Here is a 25,471-nt window from a genome sequence, read left to right as displayed (position 1 = left end):
GGTATTTCAATTGTAACACGAAGACAGAAAAGAATAAAAATATTTTTTATACAAATCAAATTTAAATATAAAGGAACCATTGTAACCTAATAATTTCAATATAACAAATGAAATGTCATACATTTCAAGGCGACATAAAATATTCCGTGATTTCATTGCTAACACGTAAAAATTGATAAATAACTTTAAAACAACAACAAGGTTATTTTTATAAACAGGTATATCATTCAACTATACAAGGGACCTTATGGTGAAATGTACATGGTTTAAATTTGTTTACCTTCCTAGTAACCTATTAGCTGCCTTTACACGTACGCTCTGTCACGCACGAATCGGCTTTCACGAAAGAAAGAATATGCATGTAAATGAAGACGAAAGAGAACGAGAAAGCGCGTCAATCGTGCGTGCTTTAGCGCCTTTTTAAAATACTTAATTACCATTCCAAAATGATGGATATTTGACTATGGAGCAAAGACATAACTATAGACTTATTGATAATTCATTTATCTTAAACCTGTCTTAGTATAATAGGCTATGCGGAATATATAAAAGCTAAAATTTTAAGGAAAGTACAGGTCCTGAGCCATGCCTGAAAGACTTACTACAAAAAATGTAGAAAAAAAAAAACAAATTCAAATTGCGCTCGCTAGTTTTCCCGCGGTAAAACAGCGCGCGTTCCTGATCACGCATGAAAGAACGTATCGTATAAAGGCAGCTATTCTGACTGCGAATTTTTCTGCGCGCTTTTTCTAACAAATACACAAATGTATGAGTCATATCGGAAAAAACCTCGCAAAATTATCTACACATACCCATACTATTGCATAATTAAACGCGCGTAAAAATTCGCAAGCGCATTTAACGCTAACGGTTTCGTGGGGACGTAACTCCCAAATGTCATGTCATAGTCGACACCTTGGAAGCAGTCGATTGAAAAGCTTACTATTTCACTTAAAAAACTATAAACATTTGCCAGCCCGTTACATGTCGCTGTAACTAGATTGCAATTTAGTTATTGTCTTTATAATTTATAGAGCTAATTAACTAAACCCAAAGTCCCTAATTCCAGCCTAATTCTCCCAAATGGAAGGTCCTATCCGATTCCAATTTAGTTAACAAGCAATAGTTTCAAGAAATACAGATATATATTGCTTTCTCTATGAAATATTTTTAGACTATTATTAGAATGATAAAGATATTATGTCTAATTTAACTGTATAAATACAGTATTAGACACACAATTAAATTTCTAATACTGTTGTATTTACTTCTATCTTTGACACAATAAATAAATGAATCCTTTATCCTCAGATATGACAACCCATAAAGCCAAAATATTTGCTTGATACTGTTCGTATTACCCCAAACAATAACACAAAAAAGATAATCGGCCTATCCACTGAAGCATCCAGCTACGCTAAACTTACTTAATATTATAAACTCGAAAGTTTTTGAGTATGGATGGATGGTTGGTTGGATGGATGGATGGATGGATGGATGGATGGATGGATGGATGGATGGATGGATGGATGGATGGATGGATGGATGGATGGATGGATGGATGGATAGATAGATGGATGTATGTATGTATGCATGGATGGATGTTTCTTATTTTTTCCCATAAAGTTTACTGAATGAATTTGATGCAGCTTTGCAGTAATATATCTTATCAGAATAACACATAGGCTATAAATTTAAAAAGATATTAATGTATATAATATGAATTGGGCGAAATATAACGATAAATGTTAAGTAAGCGCGAGTCTATATAAAAAAGAGAGAAGTTCCACACATGCAAAGTAGGGATGAGCCGCTAGTATTACCGAGTCTCTGATGTACGCACAACGATCTGTGACGGGTCTGGTACGAATAAATTAAATTAAATAAATAACTTGCCTACTGCTATTTCAATCTACTGCTTAAGGCCGAATTCGATGTCGTTCGCGTGGCGGTCGACGGGCGGCGTATGAAGGCCGCCTAAGGCTGGCAATGAACAGTTTCACCCGCCTCCATTTCGCTAATTTGACTGTAACAGAATATATATACAGTCATTAAAATAAATAACATTACTAATAACATATCAGGACAACTCACACAGCGCCATCTAGTAGGAAGCTAAGCAGAACTTGTGTTATGGTTAGTAGATAACTGATATAAAGTCTTAGATATTTTTTTGTAAATTGTGCTGGATGAAGGCGGTGTCGAAGAGTTACAGCTCGTGGCTCAGGTAGTTGGTCTTATTGCTTAACTTTTTGGCGGAGGTGGACGAATGGTCCAGGAAAAAAAATTAAAGTACGGTACTGACCAATATGAGCCAGCTGAACGCTTAGTTATGCTTCAGGAACGCGTCATCGAAGAGTTCCAGCTCGTGGCTCAGGTAGTTGGCCTTGTTGCGTAACTTCTTGGCGGAGGTGGACGCATGATCCAGCAGCTTGATCGCCTCACGGACTTCGCTCAGCTCCGTGTCCATTTCCGTAGTCGCCTCGTTAATGAGCTGGCACAGCCGCGCGAACATCGTTGACAGTTCCCTGGTGAGACATTTGTTATACTTAGCGATATTTATATAATAGCCAAAGTGGACTGTATAATAATTCGCGTCTGTAGCCCCGAATTAACATATCATTATAAAGGCAAAAGTTTGTGAGTATGTATCGATGTTACCTTTTCATATTTTTCATCATCAGCTCATCGGCGACCTCACCTGCACCAACTGCTGTAGCCGCAGTTTGTAGCGGCTGGCGCGGATATTCACTGCTGCACCTGGTGTCTGGAGTTGGCGGAGGTAAGGTGTATGATGATAAGCCGGCAGCCGAGCAAGAGCCTGTAGGGGCGGGCGCGGATACTCACTGCTGCACCTGGTTTCTGGAGTTGGCGGAGATGAGGTGTATGATGATGAGCCGGCAGCCGAGCATGAGCCTGTAGGGGCGGGCGCGGATACTCACTGCTGCACCTGGTGGCTGCAATTGGCGGAGGTGAGGTCTACGATGAGCCGGAGCTTCTTGCCGGCGTGCGCGACGTACTGCTGCTTGAAGACTCGTTCCTGCGCGCGCGCGGTCCACGTCATCCGCTCGTACACGTACAGCGCCGCGTACACCGCGCTCACCGCCGCCACCACGCGCCACCCCACTGTCTTCAGCAGCTATTCACAACACATCACATCTTATTAATAACTGCTGCACTGTGCCAAACCACTCAGCTGCTCAACTCAATATTTTTTAGATAATACTAAAGTCGTGATGAGGTGAAAACTCTTTGTGTGTTTTCACGTAAAAACAGTTGAAGGAATTAGGATAACATATTGAAACTTATGTTATTATATTTATATCTGGCCAGATAGAAGGAATTGCGATTAGAATTTTATATTTTATTAAACAGTGTGCATTAGATGTCTTCTATTGTTCGTGAGTTTCGCTGTTGACATACTGTAAGCCACCAATACTTTTACCAATTATATACACATTTTACTTTTGTATTTCTCTACATTTAAACAGCGGATTTAACCCCTACATAACATATTCATAACAAAGTAATCTTAGAAAAATACTTCTCAAAGGGGTATATTAATAAGTTTTTCTTATTAATTTTAAATATGCCATTTAATACTGTAAATTAATTTGTTATAAAATAATAGATGACGTTAATTTACGACGTTTACGAGTACAAAAAGACATTGGATGAATTCATTATTACTTTCCATACATTCTTCAACCTATTTATTCATTGTGGTTTCCAATTAGAGTAGCTTTTAATTTGGCCTTATTGCTTACTTAAGATATATAATATAAAATATATATATTAAAGTGATTGTTTACAAGTCCAGAGAGTAGCAGTCCGCCCATGGTGCCCTGCGAGGTGACTGCTCCGACTGCGAAGCGCGACACGAGCCCCCACTCCTCGGCGCTGAACGGGCCCATGGCGCTCAGCGTCGTCACGGTGCGAGACTCGCCGCTCTCCAGCGACGGCAGGCTCCTCACTGTTGGCGGGATCTGACCACCAAAATTATATATTTCAGAACATACCAATCGAAATATTCGATGGTCTGCTGTCAGGGTTGCAGAAGATTGCTTGCGCACTCCCGTAGCTCTGACAAAAGGATAAGAGAAGGAACTCCTTGGGGTTTTTAGTCGGTAAGAGTCCAGCAGAACCAGTACTTCCCCCGAGGCCTACCTACAGGTCTCCGTGAGGTTTAACTCCAAGTAAAAAAAAAAACCTCGCTGGTCTAGCAGTTGATTACACCGCTTGTCTTCCGATTGTCGCGGGTTCAACTTTGTATTCATGAGTACTGAGTGTTTTCTATATGTATAGTATGTATTTAAAAAAAATCTAAGTTCTTGTATCAGTTGTCTAGTATTCATAACACAAGCTTTGCTTACCGTGGGGCTAGATGGCGTTGTGTGAATTGTACAGGATTATTATTATTTATTTAATGTGTTACTTTGGTCTTACGTCGTACAATTATGTGAAAGAATTGTTTAGAAAACGAACCTAAATTAAATTAGAATAAGAATAAGTTTTATACGCATTATGTTTAGCATCAAAAATATTTTGTCTAACCTGCGTGTACTGCGGTGGGTTTTTAAGCGCGATCTTGTTGGTGTTCTTGCCGTTGAAGCGCTGTATGAGCGCCGTGATCCCGTACGAGAAGCGGAACCGCAGGTCCTCCTGGAAGTCAGCGCACAGGTTGTCGCAGTTGAGGCGGTAGAGGACCTCGAAGGGCTGCTGGTGCGGCACCATGCATGCCGCCGCCGCCGCGCGCTTGTGACTAGGCAGGATGTTGTACATGCGGTCTGTAGAATACCATCGATATTATTATTTTTTATTTCTACCATAGTGCATTAGTTATCACCTCACTGTAGCGTTATATTACAAGTGTAGGCACAGTATGTAATACCGTACACTGTCAAATAAACTTACTAATGTACTTTAATTATTACTGCTGTATATTACACGAAACAAATCATCACATCATATATAACGCTACAGTGGTGAGGTAATAATCACCGTGCTACAATACTAACCCGTATATTAGAGGTACTTTACTGAACTTAAATCTACGTTGTGTGAAGACGTACATTAATGGAAGGGTGTCGAGTGTCGACAGAAGTTCATAGTGTTTGCTTTTAGTTTGCTGCCGCCCCACAGCCATACTAATAATTACAATGACGAAGCACATCTGACCGGCCATCTCCTGCTGCGCGGACTGCATCTCAGCGCCGATGTCCTTGGAGAGCCTCAGCTTGAGCCGCTCCCCGAGGCCGGACTCCACGTGGCGGTGTAGCGCGCGCTTGTACTGGTCGAGGGCGGGCCGCTCGCTGCGGAACGGGGCTTCATACTCGCCCACCAGCGCCGACAGACGCCTGATCTCCTGACTCAGCGTCAGCGACACCTTCAAACAAAACATTACTTGCGGATCCGTCTCACTATAAGAGGGGGATGTTGTACCGCCACATGCATGCACCTCACTCAGCGCTAAACTCTAAACACGGTATACACTCTATCCTGAGGAGATAAAAACATCGCTCCTAATAATAGCCAAAATGTCTCAATAAAAACAAGGATTAGGTATAATAAAATTTTGCTACAATGTCTGTACCTGGTGCTCGACACTCTCGACCATGCGGTTGATCTTGTCCTTCATCTGCCGCGTGATGGTGGTGAGCTGGTCCTCCACCGCCGACAGCTGTTCATGCAGCATACGCTGCTTGTCCACCTTTTCAGACTTCAGTTTCGTCGCGTTATTATAGACCTGTACAAACATTTCAAGATTACACATGCCTTTTTTTACTGTATCTATACATTTATCTTATACACAATATATGTAGAAAAATTGTAAGACACAAATAGAGAGTTAAAAAAAAAGATATTTTAATTAAGAATAAAATTTTTGCATTGAGGGGATCGCACTAACGGCGACTGTAATTACCGTTGTTTATGATACTTTCAATAATATAACCGATGTATATACACTGACCATGTTATCTCTAGACAAAAGAAGGTTTAATTAATTCAATAAGTAATTTTTTACCATATTCATTAGAAACAAAAATTTAAATATTTATAGGGGGGAAAGGAATTGTTAGTAATGTGAATTAATTATTCCATTGCTAGCAAAGTACCAACTCAGGTTGACCTCCACGCTGATCCACTGGAAAGTATCGTGATAAATTCCTGGCCAATTTGTTTGCCAACTGACCTGACCTCATGCTCATATTATCACCTCCACTGGTGCCCCGCCAGCGTAAACCGTTAGCACAGGTGGGTTTGCCATTCCATTATCATCCATAAAAAAAATGTTTTTTAATTAGTTTTATGTGCGTATATTAAGATTCTAGAGTGATAATTAGATATGGCATGATACCTCTTCTAGTGCAGCCATCACGTCCCCGGCGATGTTTTTCCCGCGGCGCGAGTGCTGCGCGAACTTGGTGCGGACGGCCGACTGGCTGATGCATTCCTCGAACTTCCGCTCGAAGTCTACGAACTCGAAGTACCGCACCTGGTGACCCTCGGCCATGATCGGCGCTGCAAATAATCACAAATAACTATATATTAATATGTAAGTAAAAACTTTTTACCCTCTTTTACGAATTGTGCGCAGACTGAGGAGTATGAAATTATGCATAAAATATACATTAAATCAATAAAAAATCATTACACACTATGTATTTGACACACGCACATATTCTTTTCTTTATTTGTTATAGCTGGTTCAAAGATTTTTTTGTATTTTTTATTATGATCAAATTTCGACCACTGGGTGATCAAAATTCAAAATTCTTTATATAGGAAACTGCATTTTTACTAAGTTACGAACTAACAACTACTAAGCCACGACCGTCACTTGACTACATTTCATTAATTAATTAGAATCGCAATTACCTAACATCTACCAACTTCTCATCAATTGACGCCGAACCTACCACTACAAGAATTCACACGGTTTCCCTGTTTTCCTTCTGTGTAATAGGAAGGACTTGCGCCTCTTCACGATCACCAATTACACCCAACATAGAGGAATGGTTACAAAACAAACTCACATGAGACAGGTTTCTCGCGTTCGCGCATGCGCGTCAGCAGCGCCTCCTTCGCGGAGATGAAGAAGATGCGGTCCTCCGCCTCTTTGGGCGTGCACACGCGCAGTTCACTTGCCAAGAAATCCACGCAGCGGTTGGCGTGTTGTGTACGCACCTAAAATGTAATAATAGTAATATATTTATTTGTTAGAATATGGTATGTACAATGGTAATTATATTAATTCAATAATCGAAGCATTAAAAATTTTAAATACATTATAAATTCTAAATATTAATCTTTCATCATAATTTCTAACTTTAAAATATTATTATAGACAATTGGAGCATATTTTCTTTTTTTGTAACCCATATAGATAGCTCTATCTGGTGCCAAAAAAATTACTAATGTCATAATTTTTAGATTCGTGAAAGACGTGGCGTCTTTGTTACAGCTGATCACTTCACAAATATTATAGCATATGAGTATATCATATATGTTTGTCGGTGTAAAATCAATAAAACAAATTTCTTTAATAGTTCAAATTTCGTGATTTAATAGTTAGGTCTATTAGACTTTAAAATATGACGTCTAAGAGAGGTTTTAGAAGATCTTAAAGTCGTTTATGAGGTCCTTACGCCAATTTAAGTCTATAGAACTTGTAAAAAATATCACTTGGTATACAAACCTGTTCTAAATATTCTGGCTCGGATGCCGACGCGTCCCATCTGTTGTTCAATATAAAAATATTTGGTTGCGATATTTTTGTCGATACTTTATGAAAGAAATTCTTTTCCTGGAACACAATATTAGTCAAATTAATTTATTAATGTATACATATAAATACAATTAACTAATGGCTATCTGGATACGAAGAAAAATATTATTAGGCGACTTCATCAACCTAATAATAGACCTCAAAGCAAATTTGTTAGAATGCTTGTGTATGCGTTTATGTACGCTAGAGATTAGTAAAAAAGTCATATACATACAAACAATTGTATTCATTAGTATATTTGTATTTATGATTGTTTGGACTGGGTGTTCCTTTGTAGTTCATTATGCTTGAATTAATAAAAAATGTGTTAAGGTATTGCGAGTACTATACAAGCTTTTCTTAGCTTGGAATTAGATGGCGTTATATATACGTGTGTGATATGTCATATCAATGAAGTATCTTAAAAATTTCTGTAATAGTTATATTATTAAAAATATTGTAGTGTATGTGTATTATTTTTAATACTCATAAAATATAATATGTTCTATCTTCATTCTCTGGTCACAAATAATTATTTATAAAGAATTATAATTTATTGATAAATTTATTAAGAAAATATTTTCTAAATTCAATAGTACATTCATTTAGATCTTCAACGCTAATAAGTGTTCATAAACTAAATATATGTGTGCGTGTACTCACAGTGACCATGAGCGTGGACTCAGCGTTGGCGACGAGTACGAACACGTCTGCATCGAGGCAGTACTGGTCGATCCAGGTGTCGAGGTTGGGCGTTACGTCTACGCCGGGCGAGTCCACCAGCACCACGTCGTCGCGCAGCAGCGCGCACAGCTCACGCGGCCAGTACACGTGCACCAGCGAGCACTCCTGCAGGCGCGACGCACACAGCGCGTGCCCCAGCTGGCTCACCGACTGACACCAAACATAGCATTATAGTCCTCCATCTGACTATTTGACACCAAACATAGCACTACACTCCTCCGTCTAACTATCTCCCTCCCCACCTAACTCTACAGCGCGGCCAGTACATGTGCACCAGCGAGCATTCCTGCAGTTGCGAGCCTGCTTGCCCCAGCTGGCTCACCGATTGATACCAAACATAGCACTACACTCCTCCATCCAACTATCTCGCTCCCCGACTACTATTAGTAATGTGGACTAGGTATCCCATTGCTAGCACTAGTTACCATGTCAGATTGACCTACATGCGGTTTCCCCTGTTCCAACAGAAATTTATTATGATGGTTTGTAATAAGTGGTTCTGGTGGATTTGCCACAATGTGTTAACTAAACTGACCTCATGCTCATCTTATCATCCTCCACTGGCACCCGGCCAGTGTATACCATTAGAATAGGCAGGTGCACCATTCCATTAACATCCATTCAAAATTGATATAACTACGTCTTAGTCATTCACCTCTTCCATCAATGTTTATAAGTTCATCATACACAAATATTTTAAATCATCTGTATTCATTAATGTTTACGATTTTTTGTTTTAACATGTTATAGGACTGGTACCCCTAAATTTAGGATTGTTAACCCAATTTATAAATTTTTTTTATATTTTATGACATTCAAGAATGGTTCTTAGGAAGAGAAAAATTGTAGGAAAAAACCTAATTCTTGCTTTCACATTCCTATACAAATTATTCTTAGTTTTCATTTATCGATATATTAAAAGATTAATATATTACAAGGATATATATACATATAATGGGTGACCAATTATATGTAGATATATCCTTGAAAAAAGTTTGAATTATTTAGGCTTACTAAATGATTCAAAAATTTTCCTTAAAATACAAGTATACATATATACCTGAACATTAAGTTTCTCCTCTGATCCATCTGTACGAAGGAATGCTTCATCTGTATCGGAGCCCTCTACCTGCAGAAAGCAGTTGGTGGTGTGCCCAATACCACTGGGTAAGATCTTGTCATGCAACATGGCATTTATCACCGTACTTTTCCCATTGCTTGTTCTAAAATGTTAATAAAAGTTTTAAATCTATTTAAAATAGCAAAGTAATTGTTAGATGTGATAATAAACACAACACAAAATATGCTGACATTTTGTTAGGTTGAATCCGTGGCGGTTAATAACTTCGATATATTATAGCTGTTTCTATCACCAAAGTCAGTCAGAATTAAGCTTTCTGATGTTAATAAGAATCGAGACCTTGTAGTCTAAGTTGGGATAGTAAGTAAACCATTAGACTATCAGGGCAATAACGATGAATTTTTAATTTTATGTGTAGCTATTGGAAGGTGGATGACATCTGTCTCTCACTCTACAACATATATACATATGATCACAACCGGTTCTGTCAAGAGTGTATCAAACAAGAAGTATCCTAAATGATAATAATAGCCATCAGGCCAAATGGTGTAGGACACAGGCCACCTCTCTGTCAATAGTAGGTATAACAGAGGACACTCACCTGCCGAAAAAAGCAACTTTCATGTGATCCCGTTTGAGTACTTCTCGTATAGCCTGTACTTTACTGATGTATGATTCCACGTGTGCGACATCCTGTGCACTCGAGATACCTTTGTTTCCCGATACAGCTGTAAATATGCATTATATACATAAGAAATAATAGCAAAAGTATACAGAACTAAGATTATACTAAAGATATGCCAAGGGATGACTATGGAGTAAAACTGGAAAAAAAATAACAATCAATTGCATTGAAGAAAATAGAGCAGAATTGTGATCAAAATATGACCATAACATTTTAGGTGGCATGGTCTGAAAACGGTTAATAAGCTAATTTCAAAGACAAAATAATACCTATATAACTGAAATGTGAACCTCCATAACATCCTCAGACAGTTTGAAACATTCAAAATGGAATTAATGGTTGCAAACTGTCTAAATTTCAAAGAATATTATGGAATTAATATAAGACTTAAGACAAATATTCTATTCAACTTTTTATTGCATAATCAAATCTTTAATATATGCTTTAGTATTCAACTCATATTTAAATTAATGTTGGAATTGTTGATTAAATATGGATATAGATCATTTTACTATAAATCTATCTTCATCACAAATCTGTTTGAAAGAATTAAGGAGAGTGTAGGCAGAGAAAACAGAGTGTATTTGGCTGTTAACCAAATTCACAACTCTAATTTTATATTCACTATGTCATTTTATACTCAACAATTAATATTTTATTTTATTTTGTATAATATATTTATAACACATACATAAGCTTTATCTTTTTGCACATCTTCCTGAATTATAATTATGTTGAATATTAAACTCTGTCCAGATGATAAATTTATATTTAATGTGAATGTAAACAATTGATGTGTCATTTTGTTTTGTATACTACAATTCTTACACACATACATAAGTTTTATCTTTTTGCACTTCTTCCCGAATTATAATTATGATGAATTTCAAACTACGCACAAGTACCATGCTTAATAAAATTAAAAGGACAAAGGACAGTCTTTTTAATTTTACCTGTTTTTAATCATTGCTTATCATCTGCATGTTAGTAATATTATGTAAACATGATTAATTAAATCATCATTAAACAGAAGGTAGATACCAGTATTATATAACTGATAGACACTGACATTGATTTCTTTGCAGTAAAATTATATTTACTCATATTATTATTAATTAACTCTTTAGTATTTCATGTCTATGTTATCTGATTTAAATTGTCTAATTAATGTAATAACATTATACTACAACAACAATCACAACAACAACTCATCACATTCACAGGAATGAGTTATATGGTAATATTAACTCTAATGAATATTACCATATAACTCATCAAAAAAGAAGGATAAAGAACAAAATGGTTTATTTGTTCTATTTTCTAATGATATAGTAATATAATTTTATTACATAAACAACTCTAATACCTTGATAGTGACATTAGTACCAGTTCCAAAGGTTCTATTCTATGTATAGATAAAGTAATTAATAAGTGACATAATCATATATTTATTTATATCACTATAGATGGAGAATGTGTCACATTGTGAGACAACAATATTAATAAAGGAATGAGAAAATATATCTTATTAATATTATAAATGCGAAAGTATGTGAGTATGGATGGGTATTTGTTGCTCTTTCATGCAACAACTACTGAAGGGATTTTGATGAAATTTACAGTAATATAGCTTATACATTAGAATAACATATATGCTATAAATTTAATGTGGGTAACCGCATGCACAGCTAGTAATACAGGTATATCATTCAAACTCACATCATACACCTGTTAAAGTCCAGTGACTTGATTGTATAAGGTTTCATTACAATTACAATAGTAAATATTATTTAACACTCTATTCGGATCATTATTCATTACAATAATTTGTGTTGTAACTAAATTGTTTAAAATTTATTTTAATTACTTTTATAAGTAATTTGAAAATACCCCACTACTGTAGGTAGTGTAGCACAGGCTTATATGGTGATGTGATGTCTAATGGTGTTGTATGTATATTGGCAATAGTTGATATTTTCCATTTCATGGAACATCTGCTTGCTTCCCATTCAAATAAAATAAATAAAAAAAAAATTACTTACTATGCATGAATGTGACTGCATCTTTAACATAGTCATCAATCTCAACAAATATATCATTGATCTTCTTTTTGGCTCTTACAAATATCTGCAGTGGTGAATCCACATTGGGCATGTTGACGCGGACAGCGCCATTGTTGAGTGTCGCAACATTGTGGGGCCCGTCGCCAGCCATCATTGACATGGAACGGTTAACATATGCAGCCATACGGGAAGGAAAGATGCACGGTTGTCGTTAGCTGAACCTTATGCCGGACAATGCCAACAATATAGTCAATGTATCACTTCTACAGTTCTAACACAACATGCAGTGGGTGACTGCAACAAAAAATAAAAGAGGCATAAACAAAAAGTACATATATGTATATAATATGGTGCATATTCTTTGAAAAGAATCCAGTGATATTCACAAAAAATAGTCTCAATATTATTTAGGCATCAGAACCTACATATAAATGAATTCTTTAGTCATAGAATAATAATTATTTATAGACTTAAAATCACTACGTAATTAAATATGATATATCAAACCGTTTTAGAGATAGATGGCATTTGTTTGTAGACAAACAAACAAACAATATCCTAAACACAGACACCATATTCAATTGATCATAGATAATAAAAATATACAGCTGGCATGCTAATATAAAGAAAATACCATCCATCCATCAAACCATCAAAACCAGGGGTGTTTGTCTTTCATACAGATGTTTTTGACAATGAACAATTGCTTATGTGTGAGTTGCGGAATATTAACTATTGCTATAATAAAAAAAAGAAATAATTTCATGGGTAATGTACGTATAATATACTTAAACTAATTAAATTAACATTTAAATAATAATATGACTAAACTATAATAATTTATTTATATAATCATTATTTAAACCATTTATCATGATTGTAGATCGGTTGAACAAAATTACATCTAATATGACAAAACAGTGTGCTGTTTTCTCTTGAGTTCTTGCAATAATATCAACAACATTCAATGAATGACAATGAATGAAGGTTAACAGAGTATAACATTGAACGACAGTTTATAAAAAAAAATATTCATGGGTTCTTGCTTTTTAGAGCCCATTTCGGATACGATGGTATACTGCTTTATAGAACTAGGTGTTATTTTGCTGAAGTCCGTTTCATTACTTAATGGATTTATATAATTCAGATTTGTATGGTAGCGGAATTCCACAAAATAATGTAATTTCATTAAATAACTTATGAGAGAAAAATATAATATGAAGATAAGAAGTAGCTCTCAGCGAACCAGTTTTTTATATAATAAATTATTTCCATTTACCCACGCGTATCTTTACGTTGTGGTTTCGCTTTCGTAATAAGTTGTTTATTTTAGTAGATTATTGAAGTTATTTTCAAAAATACTTGTCGAAATGGAATAATTAATAATCAAAAATAACTTTTTTCAATTTACTATATTTTAAATTTTAATTTATTAGAAAAAAAAACAAAATACTGCATACTTTTGTATATATTTTGCAATGATTACACGCTAAATGCTTTATTAGCAAAGAAACTTATATTACCTACTGAAATGTTGTTTACTTACTTTTACTACTAAAATCACTACGTTATGAACATGCTATTTTTGTAATAAACAAAAATAGCATGTTCATAACGTAGTGATTATTTGCTTCGATGGAAGTGTCAAAGTCAAAGTTGTAATATTAATTTAAAAAAACACATTTTAGAAAGTTCGTTACATTTCGAAAGTTTTTAAATTGTTTCTTTTCTTGTTTCTTGTGTTGAATAAATTAGCTCTTGTGTTTATGTTTTGAATATTATAGCAGTTGTTTGTATGCTAGAATTGATTCGCTGCAACGACTTGTATTTATTCATATTGTGGATATTGGGTATAATCAACTATGTCTACGGATGCATATAGAAAGTGTGCTAAATGTGGAATAACTGCTATTCAGGATGGGGCACTATCATTCCACCGGTTTCCTAAACCTGGAAAAACAAATGTCGGACGGTATGGTGACTTTCACATCTTATTATCGTATTAATATTATAAACATGAAAATTTGTTTGTGTGGATGGATAGATGGATGGATGGATGTTTGTTACTTTTTCACGCAAAAACTACTGAACGGATTTTGATAAAACTTTACAATAATATACCTATGTATCAGAACAGGCGGGTGAAACCACGGGTACAGGTAGTATTTTCAATAATATTATAGTATAATGTAATTATACTATAATATTATTCCAAATGATAGTAAACTTTTATTATACATACATACATTTGATTTTTCCACCTCACAGTCAAATTGGATATGATTTACCGGGTATGTTATACCATTGTAATATCTATATAGTAATAATTTAATCAACCGTTTTTGTGCTATGTCCACATTTGCATTTCTAAAATTCTTAAGCCACCCTCCCCCCCACACCTCCCCTTATGTAACATACATAAAATTTTGATAAAAAGAAATTGAATTGTTCACATAGAAACCTAAATGACATGTTTTATGGAGAAATGACTAAGTTTGCTAATGAAACACGTTAGTATATTTTCAAAAGATATATTGACAAACTGAAATTAAAATTCCTAAAAATTATCATAAAGATTTTTCTATATTAGTTTATTATTTTAATTTAGTGATAAAACTGTTAATGGCCAGAACCAAAATTTATAGTTATCATAAAAGCAGTAACAATAAAAAATCTAATACCATTGAATATTTTGGTTATTCTATTAAATGATTAAATTTGTTCAAATAAATTAACTAACATATGTAAACTTGACAGAAAAAGTAAACATATAATTGTAAATAAAAATATTTATATTGTTATTACTGTTTTACAGGGCAAGAGCTTGGGCTAACTTTTGTTAGATAAGACTGGACATCACTGGATGATTTATCCAAACTTTTTAAAAGCAATAAAGTGTTATGTAAAAGACACTTCAAGGATTTTTGTTTTACCAACACTACAAAAAAGCAATTAGGAAGGTATTCAGTGCCTACTGAAGATAATGTTGCAGTAGATAGCTCTCATCAAGTTGCACTAAATATTGAAACTGTAGCACAAGTGACTTGCGAAATAAGTCCACAACCAGGGCCATCCTGTGTAACTAATCTATCAAAATCTAAAACCAAAAAAATTTCCACAGGAATTTTAAAAAATATAAATGTTAAGAAGTTTGTTGAATTAAGTGCTAGAGAGAAAAAACTGTAAAATTTGCAGTCAGAGTTTTAAGGAGATAAGTAGATTACGCAAAAGTTTAAAATGTAAAAAGAAAGCTGCCAAATTAGAAAAAATATGTGAGAATGAAAATGTTCAAAAATTGACTGATTTGAAGTTAAGTAATACATTTATAGTATTGTTGCAAAACCAGTTGCAAAATTGTAAAAGACAGTTAAAAGGTCGACGATATAATGTTGATCAAAAAATTATGGCTTTAACATTGTACAAAAAGTCACCTGCATGCTACAGACTTTTACGAAGAATGTTTGCGTTACCCTGTCAGAGTACATTAAAAAAGATGCTGAATAAAATACCATTAAAAACAGGCATTAACAAACAAGTATTCGAAAGTTTGAAGAGAATGGCTGAAGGCCAATTGGAGGATGAGAATCTTTGTATTCTAGTATTTGATGAAATGACGATAAAAAAACATCTGTATTATAATGAGAAGACAGATATTATTGAAGGATTCCAAGATCATGGTAGTCATAACAGAACAAATCAAATAGCTTGTAATGCCTTAATGTTCATGTTGACAGGTTTAAGAAAAAAATGGAAGCAACCAGTATCATTTTATTTTTCTGGGAAGTCTGTAACCTCAGACAGATTATCAGTCATAATTAAAGAAGTATGTTTTTTTTTAATATTACATACAATATTCTTTTAATCAATTTCTTATATTATGTATAGTAAATATTATTGTATTTTTAATATATTATTACTTTTCAGATATTACATGAATGTTGGAAGACAGGTTTAGTTGTAGTGGCGACAGTATGCGACTTATCAAGAGTCAACATAAAGGCTCTTGATATCCTTGGTTCCACAAAAGAGAATCCTTATTTTGTGCATGATGGACATGAAGTTGTCACAATATTAGACCCGCCGCACCTCATCAAATGCACGAGAAATATGTTTTTAAAACATGATATTGAATGTTTAATAACAAACATAAATAATATTGATGGTCAAACTGCTAGAGGTATGTAAATAATATTAAATATAGTATAATAATAATGTAACAGAAGAGTCATTTAAACAATAACTAACTATTAAAGATATATTATGTCTAGCATACATAAAAGTAGTTTACTATGTTGTAGTATTATCATTATCTGTAATACATGCATTAACCCTTCAAATACTATTTTGAGTTTCTGATTCATTATGAAAAGTGGTTAAGCAAAATAAAAGATAATTTAATAAAGTTATTTATGTATTCTAACTAGTATAATATTATTATTGTTGTGATGTTCTAACAAAACTTTATCACAACAGGTGTGGCGATGGTCACATGTGCAAAAATTTTATGAACTGGATAAAAACAATCCTAATTTTGTTTTTGCACCTGCATTGACGGAACACCATTTGAACCCTAATAGTAAACAAAAAATGCGTGTCAAATTGGCTGTGCAAGTGTTCAGCCATAAAGTTACAGCTGGAATATTGCATAAAATTGCAACAAGTAAGTATTTTTTAATCTATTTTGATAGCCTGAAGTGCTCTAGCTGTAACATAGCTCTTTACTTCCAATGGTAGCAGGTTTGATCCTCACATGGTACAAACATTTATATACATGAGTATGATTGTTTGTGTTGGTCTGGATGTTTTTGCTATTATTAATATTTACTGAGCAAAGCCTATTACTCACTAAACGATTACTTGAATGACGAGTGTAAATGGCAATAGTTGTTCACACACTGAATTTTCATTTAATGATAATAGACATAGACACCTATATTAATATACATTGTAAATAAACTGGCTTTTAAAAAACAAATAAGTAATTCAATTGAGTTTCTTATCAGTTCTTTTTCTTTGTAATAACTCTACATTTCATATCTTACACATCTTTGACAATATTTGTGTTGTCTTAGTTTTCACTGCAAAGGTTTCTTTTAAAGGTTTCCATTAGTATATTAACTGAAAATTTTGAATATAATTATTATATAATTTTTTCAGATGAACTCCCTTCAGAGGCGTCAGCTACAGCGGCATTATTAATTAATTTTGACCAACTGTTTGATGCCGTTAATGCCGATACTCCTGACTTACGTGGCGGCAAAAAATTTTCAACCAATATGACACCACGGTCATCTCACCTTCAATTATTTAGGAATATGAGAAAATTCATTTCGGAAATGAAGTTTATTGGTTCGAATTCACCCCCACCATCACAGGTTGGGTGGATTCGAACTATAAACGCGGTAGAAAGATTGTGGAAAAATTTACAGGACTTAGGAGTGAATACTCTTTCGACACGCCGCTTAAACCAAGATCCACTTGAAAATTGTTTCGGTTGCATCAGATACCACTGTGGATCTAACGATAACCCAAGTACTGGACAATTCATCGCGGGAGCAAAAACAGCTATTATAAATAATTTACGCCATTCTGGCTTAAAACGAAATTGCGAAGATGATGAATTCATCCTTAATGATAATTTAAAAAATTTTTTATTCCCTACTGATAAACAACCTGATAACATATCCACAGGTGAGAGTTCCACAGTGGATTTTGAACCACTAATTGCTGATGCAACCGAAGCAATTGAGCAGGCATCTGCTGAAGCGCAAGCATGTGCGTATGTCTGTGGATTAATTTTTAAAAAAAATAAACACAAATGTATATGCTGTAAACAAATATTTTTATCATCGGAATCCACGGACGATATTAATATTTTATTTACAGATTTTAGGGAATATAATGAAATGGACAGAAGTCTTACATATGTAAATATACAATTTGTGCAATGTATAGAGGTATGCGCTTCAGCAGTGAATAAAATATTAAATGAGGAAGGTTGGAAAAAGGGATTAAAAAATAATGTAATATCTGCTCTTTCTCAAGTGGACTTTAATTTTTTATTAAAATGTCCAGAACATTATGATGAAAATAAAAAACATTTAATAATATCTACTTTTCGTATTTGTATTAAAAGGTATACTGTATTAAGAAACAGAGAATTTAATGAAGAGGAGAAATCAAAGAGTTTACAAAAAAAAATGCGTATATTAAAAAACAAGTAATTAATTGTAATTACGATTGTAAGCTTGATTGTAATACGAAGAACAGCTAGGAGTTAGGTTCAAAATTATGGTAATTTCTCTCGCTGTTATTAATTAGGTATCATTCCATTACTTCCTTATCCATAAAACCCCATGTTGATAAAATATAATACTTTCTACAAATCTATTTTAACTACATGCTTATTTTTATGAATATGGAGGTAAAACGCTGTCTTATAAACCTGTTTTAGCTATTGTACTCTGTGGTACTCGGTTGTTCTTTTCTTACTATTTTCTATAATAGAAAGTGGTAACTTGCTAATAAACTAGCTGCAATCCCTTATGCAGGGTATATGTAGAATAAAATGTACACATTACATTAACCGTTCTTGAAACATCCAAAATTTTTTCCAAATGTTTTGTTTCAATTCATATAAAATACATACAACATTCAGTTTTGTATAAATTGTCGCCTTTAACAAATAGCTATTGTCGTTGCTACTTGGATACAATAAACATAGTTAATAAAGTCCTGTTTATTCTTAGATTATTTTTATTGTATACCGCTACATGAAAAAACTGTAATATATCTAACACAACGCTCTGAAAAAAGAAAATACAAATAAATTTACAGCGCCATATCTATAAATAGAAATATGTAGTTCATATTAGGGCTATTTACATAACGCTGTTAAAATATTTAAATGTTTAATATGTATGAAACACTGATAACTGTAGTTCCGAAATTTAGTTTGTATCTGCCACTGTCATATATATATATATATAGCATACAGACAGAACCGGGAATGACCTAATTAATGTATTACAAGAAAATCGCAATTTATTGTTTAGAAGTTATCAAATGTTATGTTGCAAATAAGCAAACAAAACCAATTTTTTATTATTAAAGTATACCAGAATGTCATGGATATTCCCAGTTCCTTTCGTTTCGCCCGTAGATAAATAATTAGCCACCATTAATATAGATATTAGTACAAAACGAAAGAAAACAAAAACTGTAATATTCCCTGTTCATTGCCTTATACCCTTCACATGGTTCATACATAATGCAAACTATGAACGTTATTGCTAATAAAACACCATTGTAACAGTAAATAATAATAATGATTTTAGTAGTCCTAAATTATAATTACTATGTAGTTTTAACACAGTGTTATCACTGTTTTCTGACAACCTAATAGATTCAGTATATTATGTGTACATAAAGTACATAAATACAATTCCTAAATAAATTAATTTAGAAATTGATATATAAAAGTTTGTTCGTTTTTGTATTATTTTGTGATTGTATGTATTCAGTATGTGTAAAAAATCAGTAGTTTCTTTTATTTTTAGGGTCAAGATATTGAATTCTATGTAAGCGTAACACGCCACTCAAATGAACGGGCAAATGGAATGAAACTAATAAAAGAAAATCAAAATCTTTGTTCTTATTTTATCTCCAAGAATACATGAAATATACTTTTTATTTTAATGCTTTTAGACCTGCTTTCATAAGCGCCAGTTAATCTTATAAATTAAAATTTAAACATTTTTAATTTGTAAAGTTAACTAATGTTTATGACGGCTTCTCTGCCATTTTATCCATCAGGGTATGGTAGTTCTTATGAAGCTTGTAGAAATGCGGCCAACAGCTTGATCAAGCACGTGTTATTTTTGCCATTCAAGGCTACATTTGCCTGATTTTTTTGTTCCTAAAGGCAAAATATCCGTGTTTGATGAAGCTCTTGACCGTCTAAAGACTTGAGTAATAAAATTATAAACACAAAATATTTGAATTTCCCTCCACTATTAGTGCTAAAATATTCCGTGCGGAATTTGTAGCGCTAGTGGTATTGGAGTATTTCCCATTTTTTTTGTACTAGGTTACCCTTCTTCTCTTTAGAGTATTATGTTCCTTGATCAAAACAATGCAGGTAAGGTTGATTTGAAAATGTAGCAAGCATCACGAGTGCACCAAACTAATACTGTAAAAACGATAGAGGTTATTTTGGTGGTTTGGGAACTTAGAGTAACAATAATCAAAACATCAAAATAAAAAGAGGCAAAGGTATATCTACGCAAAGGATATAAACATTAAAAAGCATTATTTTTGTAAATAAATGGCACCTTATCATCTCGTTGCATCATCGAAATCAATGCGCATCCCTGCAGTCTGAGCCGCGTGAAAATTTGTGCACATACAGATTAATGTTATTGAAATTTAATATAAAATAATAAATACAATTGGTTGAATAAGAGATAAAACAACTGACAGCCGCAAAATTTCGTTTGAAATCACTAAATTAAGCACAATAGTAAAAAAACGTAAGTACACCAAACATAAAAATATTCAATACATACCTAGATTTATAGTAACATGTTAAATAAATATTTATTTATTTATCTCTAAAACTATTTTTAGTATTTTGCGACACGAAATAATAACAATTTTTTTTTCATTTAGAATTTTTTGTTTTCAATTTTCATTAAATTTCAGAAGATTGAATGAAAAGACTGAATAGATAATCTATGACTTGAATGATTGACTGAATCATACGGAATGTCAATGTTGCCAAGTCTAATTTCGATTTCCTTGTTATAATTGTATTTAATTGCTCGATCAAAGATTATCTATTCTGTGATCAAAACCAGATTGTTAAATAATGTGAAAAATGAAAGTTATCAATGTAACCATAACAAATTTTGTTTAAATAATCATGTAGTTATTCGAAATCTAGACATTTAAATTTCTTATAAAATACAGAATTAACGAAAACTCTTTTAAAGAATTAAGACATTATCAAATCCTTCACTTATTTATTTATTCAGAACTATTTTTTGTACACATTCGTACGTTCACATTGGTAAACATAGATCAGAAAGTCTAAACGGGCAATACTGAAAAAGTTAGTTCTCCACTAATTGCATACTATTGAACCATTAGAAATAGCAGAGTATTCAGTACTTGGATTGGTTTGTCAGTACCGATTGTCTATGTTTCTACGAATGACAATTCAATCTGTAGATAGTTCGACTTGTAATTTTCATGATCGATTGAATTCATTCGGTCTGTCATTTAGCTTCATTCATTCAATTCATTCATTTTAATCTGCTCTTCTTGTTTTATCGGTGCTTGTTGAATTTTGCATTTTAAGTTTGAATTATAGGTTAAAATTTGCCCAATGATATATGTGTATCTTGTAAATTAAACTTGAACTTAATTTAAAATGTCTCGATCTGTACGCGCAGAGACTAGAAATCGTGTCAAAGATGACATCAAAAGAGTCATGCAAGCTGTTGAAAAAGTTCGCCATTGGTAAGAGTCGCGTATTTTCTACAATTTAATATTTTCATTTGATAAAACTTGTTATTATATATGATTTCTGTTTAATTGTATCTTGATAATTGATTTTCATTATATTTTCTAGGGAAAAAAAATGGGTAACGATCGGTGAAACTACAATGAAAATTTATAAATGGGTCCCAATATCCACTAATGAACAGAAAAAGAAGCACGCAGCGAAACGGGAGAACAAGGAGAACACATTGACGCCTAAGAAGATGCACGATTCTTCTAACTCCAATTTCGGATTGGCAGAAGACTCAAATACATGTAAATAAATTTTAATATTATTACATCTATTAACAATTCCGCGGCGATGCCTGCGTAAATTGGGGTAAAAAGTCCTTCTTGTGTTAACGAAAGATATAATCTATAAGTATACAAAATTACATATGAATTGATTTAGTAGTTTTTGCTTAAAAGCATAACATACATTCTACCATAAATTTCAAGTTCTTTTACATGTATTAGTAGGATCAAATACCTGAATGAAATTTTGCATTTACAACTAAATAACTTCTACAATAACTTAATAATTATATAAAAGAACTATTTCAAAAGAAATCCCCAATTTCTGACAAAAATTGAAACCTGTGTCAATGTAAGTTTTAGTCATTAATTGTAATTTAGGTCAGACACTACAAATTTAAAGCTGTGAATATGTAGAAATATGAGAATTAGTTTTATTTAAAATTTTATACCCATATTGATTATTATAGTTAATTATATAGTTTTAAGGATTTTTTCCTGCAATTAATCATACAGAATATTCTGTTATAAGGTAATAATGCATTATACATTTACCTAGCAATTCCAGTTACTTCAGTTTTACAAGTTATAATAAAAAAAAACAATACTATTACAGGTTTTTCAACAGTGAGTGATTCCCAGGGTCCAACAGAATTCACCTCAACGCATATGAACTTTTCTGAAGACTCAAATTCTCAGAGCAGTGGCACCACAACACCAGCGAAACGGTTAAAAACTGATTGAGTCAAACAAAGGAAAAGGGATATATAAGTCCTGATAATGAAAAGACTAATTCAATCTGACTAATTATATTGTGACTATTATATAGTGAAGTGCTGTGAATTTGCTTGCATTTGTGATTTATATGCATATATGTACAGGTACAGACAATGGTGTGACAATAGTGTGGCATAGCTGTTAAAATAAAGACCATAGACAAACTAACTTTTATTACCTTCATAATTAAAAAAAAATCTTTAATCAATTTAAAAAACTACAATGTCATGACAGTTTAGATGTAGGGATGACCCTACTGATGAATTTGCCACAGAATTCAGATGGGCCATATGCTTGTTTGCCAATGTCATAGCATAAAAAAAAACTTTGTATACCCTTTTTTTTTAATACAGTTGAATATCACACACCTAGTATAATATTGTATTATTTAAAAAAATACAAACTTAGGCAAAGCCACTTTAGTTTTATCTTTAAAGTCTAATTTTAAATATTCAATATTTTTAGTTAATTCATTATTGTACTAGGTGTGTGATAAATTACTTTTTTGCACAGATATAATATGCTTCTACCCATGAGATATTGGGAGTTTACAAAAATGTTTATAAAACATAGTAAATATCTTGCTACAGAATGTGTACAATAGTATTCTATTTTTTATAAGTAATTAATATTAATATATATTTGCAATATGTATAAGTCATATAAAATTTTTATTCTAATTAATTTTATATTTATACAACATACATAGGCATGAAGTAAAGATTTATTACCATAAAATGATTATTGTGCCTATCTTATTTTTAAATGACATTAAATGAAAAACAATACTAAGATTGTTTACTCCTTATCTCAGATAAACAAACAGAATAGAAAATCCTAATTATACTCTAATTATAGAGAAAATCACTGTTCAATTTCACTCAGTACTTAGTGTCTAGATTAGTGTACAACTGGTATGGTAGTACCTTAATAAAGTTTATGAATTGTATTTTGTACTGAATTGTTTACAAAATGGAATGTATATAAGTTACACATATAAATTATTTAAAAGAATCGTCTGGATATATACTGTTTTATATGATGCATATTAGCAAAAGGTTAATATTAAAAATGTTTGAAATACTCCATTGTCGGTGAGATGTAACACTTCAGACGCTGCCTCATACTTTTATAAACTAGAATTTTAATATTATGAACTATGGGTTTCAGGTTTTTAAATAGCAATTAGTACCTATTTTAGGAAATATTTGCGGAAAACCAATCTATGGTTCATAAAATACTATAATTGCTATCATAGATTATTTCATAAAATACTTATAACTTATTATTTTATTTAATTATCTAGACTTACACCAATCACTAATGTTTTAATTACATTTTTAATTTAATTACAAACTGGAATTGTATAAATCAATACACTAATTTTTAGAACAGTGAGTTCACTCCAATATGCCTGTGAAGATACTACATCTTCTATGCTTTTAAAATCTTGGCTGCATATTATAATAGGTTTTGCTTTACACACATAGTTGAAATGTTACGTTGGGTATGGAAATAGAAGTCCATTTCACATTTACATTTTTACCAATATATAAATTGTTCTCTACATGCATAGTTGAAATATGACTAAATAGAAGTTCATTTTACATTTTTATCGCCATGTAAATTGTATAAACCCAGCTCTCATCGATTCCATAGTGAATACGTAGTTATCACAGGGTTACCAATGCAGTTTACAAAACCCTAATTCATGGCCCTGTATAGATGGTAATTAAATTTTAAAAAGACCTAATTCAGGAGGCATTTCTTCAACGGCCTATTATCGTTGCTTGCGATATACGAAGCTGTATCTATGTTATTCTATATCTATGTAGTGTGAAATGTATGAATTTTTAATTTTGCAAATGAAATAATTTTGTAAATATAATGAAATTGTAATGTGACTTAATTACTTTATTATTTAACTGTAAGTTTCTGTATCATGAAAAGGGGAACTGAATGTTACTTCATTCCAGCTTTTATGATATTTTTCAAATTCTCACGGGAATGGCAGATAATGTGTTCAGGCAAGCTAATACATAAGTAACAGTTATATTTTGTCCCATCGAACTTAATTTGGGTATGTAATATTATGTTATCTGTGATTTGGGCTTTGTCTGGTTTCGGCGCAATTTAGAGTTTGATTCACATTGGCCAAACCAAATTGATACCAAAGTATATTAACCGAAACTACACCGGTTTCATTATTTGGCCAGTCTCGGCTTCGCCCTGTCGATCGTAACTTTAAGCTATATATATTAACATAATATATAGCATAAGTCACTCTGGAATAATATGCCTTTCAAACAGTGAAAGAATCTTAAGCGCAGAGGTTCCAGAGTTTACTTGTGTCATAACAAAATCCGCTCTCTTTATGTTATATATATAAATGACTTCTCTTGGTCACGGCATCAGGCGTGAACGGTTAGACCCATTCCGCCAATTCCTTTTTGTCGTGTTTGTTATTGTCGAAAATAATGAGTCTTTTATAAAAACTTCTTATGAAAGAAAAAATAAGAAAATTGCGCTGAACATTACAAAACTAATATGGTCGT

General features: G+C 32.9%; 2 protein-coding genes across 2 annotated transcripts; one reads left to right on the top strand and one right to left on the bottom strand.

The window, feature by feature from the left end:
* Positions 1–1,775: 1,775 nt before the first annotated feature.
* Positions 1,776–21,027, bottom strand: LOC131854642 (transmembrane GTPase Marf). Its single transcript, XM_059205772.1, has 15 exons — positions 20,909–21,027; positions 12,321–12,635; positions 10,195–10,321; positions 9,573–9,735; positions 8,432–8,662; positions 7,700–7,807; positions 7,038–7,188; positions 6,359–6,522; positions 5,594–5,746; positions 5,179–5,386; positions 4,555–4,787; positions 3,813–3,986; positions 2,943–3,139; positions 2,306–2,528; positions 1,776–2,026 (listed from the first exon to the last, which is right to left on the bottom strand). The coding sequence occupies exons 2-14, from the start codon at positions 12,523–12,525 to the stop codon at positions 2,327–2,329; spliced, it is 2,316 nt and encodes a 771-aa protein (XP_059061755.1). The 5' UTR covers positions 12,526–12,635; positions 20,909–21,027; the 3' UTR covers positions 1,776–2,026; positions 2,306–2,326.
* A 642-nt stretch (positions 21,028–21,669) lies between these two features.
* On the top strand, positions 21,670–25,064 carry LOC131854640 (B-cell CLL/lymphoma 7 protein family member A). The gene is made up of 3 exons (XM_059205770.1): positions 21,670–21,863; positions 21,976–22,160; positions 22,756–25,064. The coding sequence occupies exons 1-3, from the start codon at positions 21,775–21,777 to the stop codon at positions 22,881–22,883; spliced, it is 402 nt and encodes a 133-aa protein (XP_059061753.1). The 5' UTR covers positions 21,670–21,774; the 3' UTR covers positions 22,884–25,064.
* The last annotated feature ends 407 nt before the right edge of the window (positions 25,065–25,471 follow it).

The sequence above is a fragment of the Achroia grisella genome, unplaced genomic scaffold (assembly GCF_030625045.1).
Source record: "Achroia grisella isolate CSIRO2021 unplaced genomic scaffold, CSIRO_AGI_Agris_v1 utg1241, whole genome shotgun sequence".
Lineage (NCBI taxonomy): Eukaryota > Metazoa > Arthropoda > Insecta > Lepidoptera > Pyralidae > Achroia > Achroia grisella.
Note: the sequence above shows the minus strand (reverse complement) of the source record. Positions and strands in the feature narration are given on the sequence as shown.

Bases quoted from the DNA above. Each gene is read 5' to 3' on its own strand.
- LOC131854642 (XM_059205772.1), bottom strand. From the start codon at position 12,525: ATGGCTGCATATGTTAACCGTTCCATGTCAATGATGGCTGGCGACGGG. The intron at 7,189-7,699 runs GTTTGTATACCA...ATTACATTTTAG, and splicing joins AGCCAGAATATTTAGAACAG to GTGCGTACACAACACGCCAA. The intron at 3,987-4,554 runs GTTAGACAAAAT...TTTGGTGGTCAG, and splicing joins ACCCACCGCAGTACACGCAG to ATCCCGCCAACAGTGAGGAG.
- LOC131854640 (XM_059205770.1), top strand. From the start codon at position 21,775: ATGTCTCGATCTGTACGCGCAGAGACTAGAAATCGTGTCAAAGATGAC. The intron at 21,864-21,975 runs GTAAGAGTCGCG...TATATTTTCTAG, and splicing joins GTTGAAAAAGTTCGCCATTG to GGAAAAAAAATGGGTAACGA. The intron at 22,161-22,755 runs GTAAATAAATTT...ATACTATTACAG, and splicing joins GGCAGAAGACTCAAATACAT to GTTTTTCAACAGTGAGTGAT.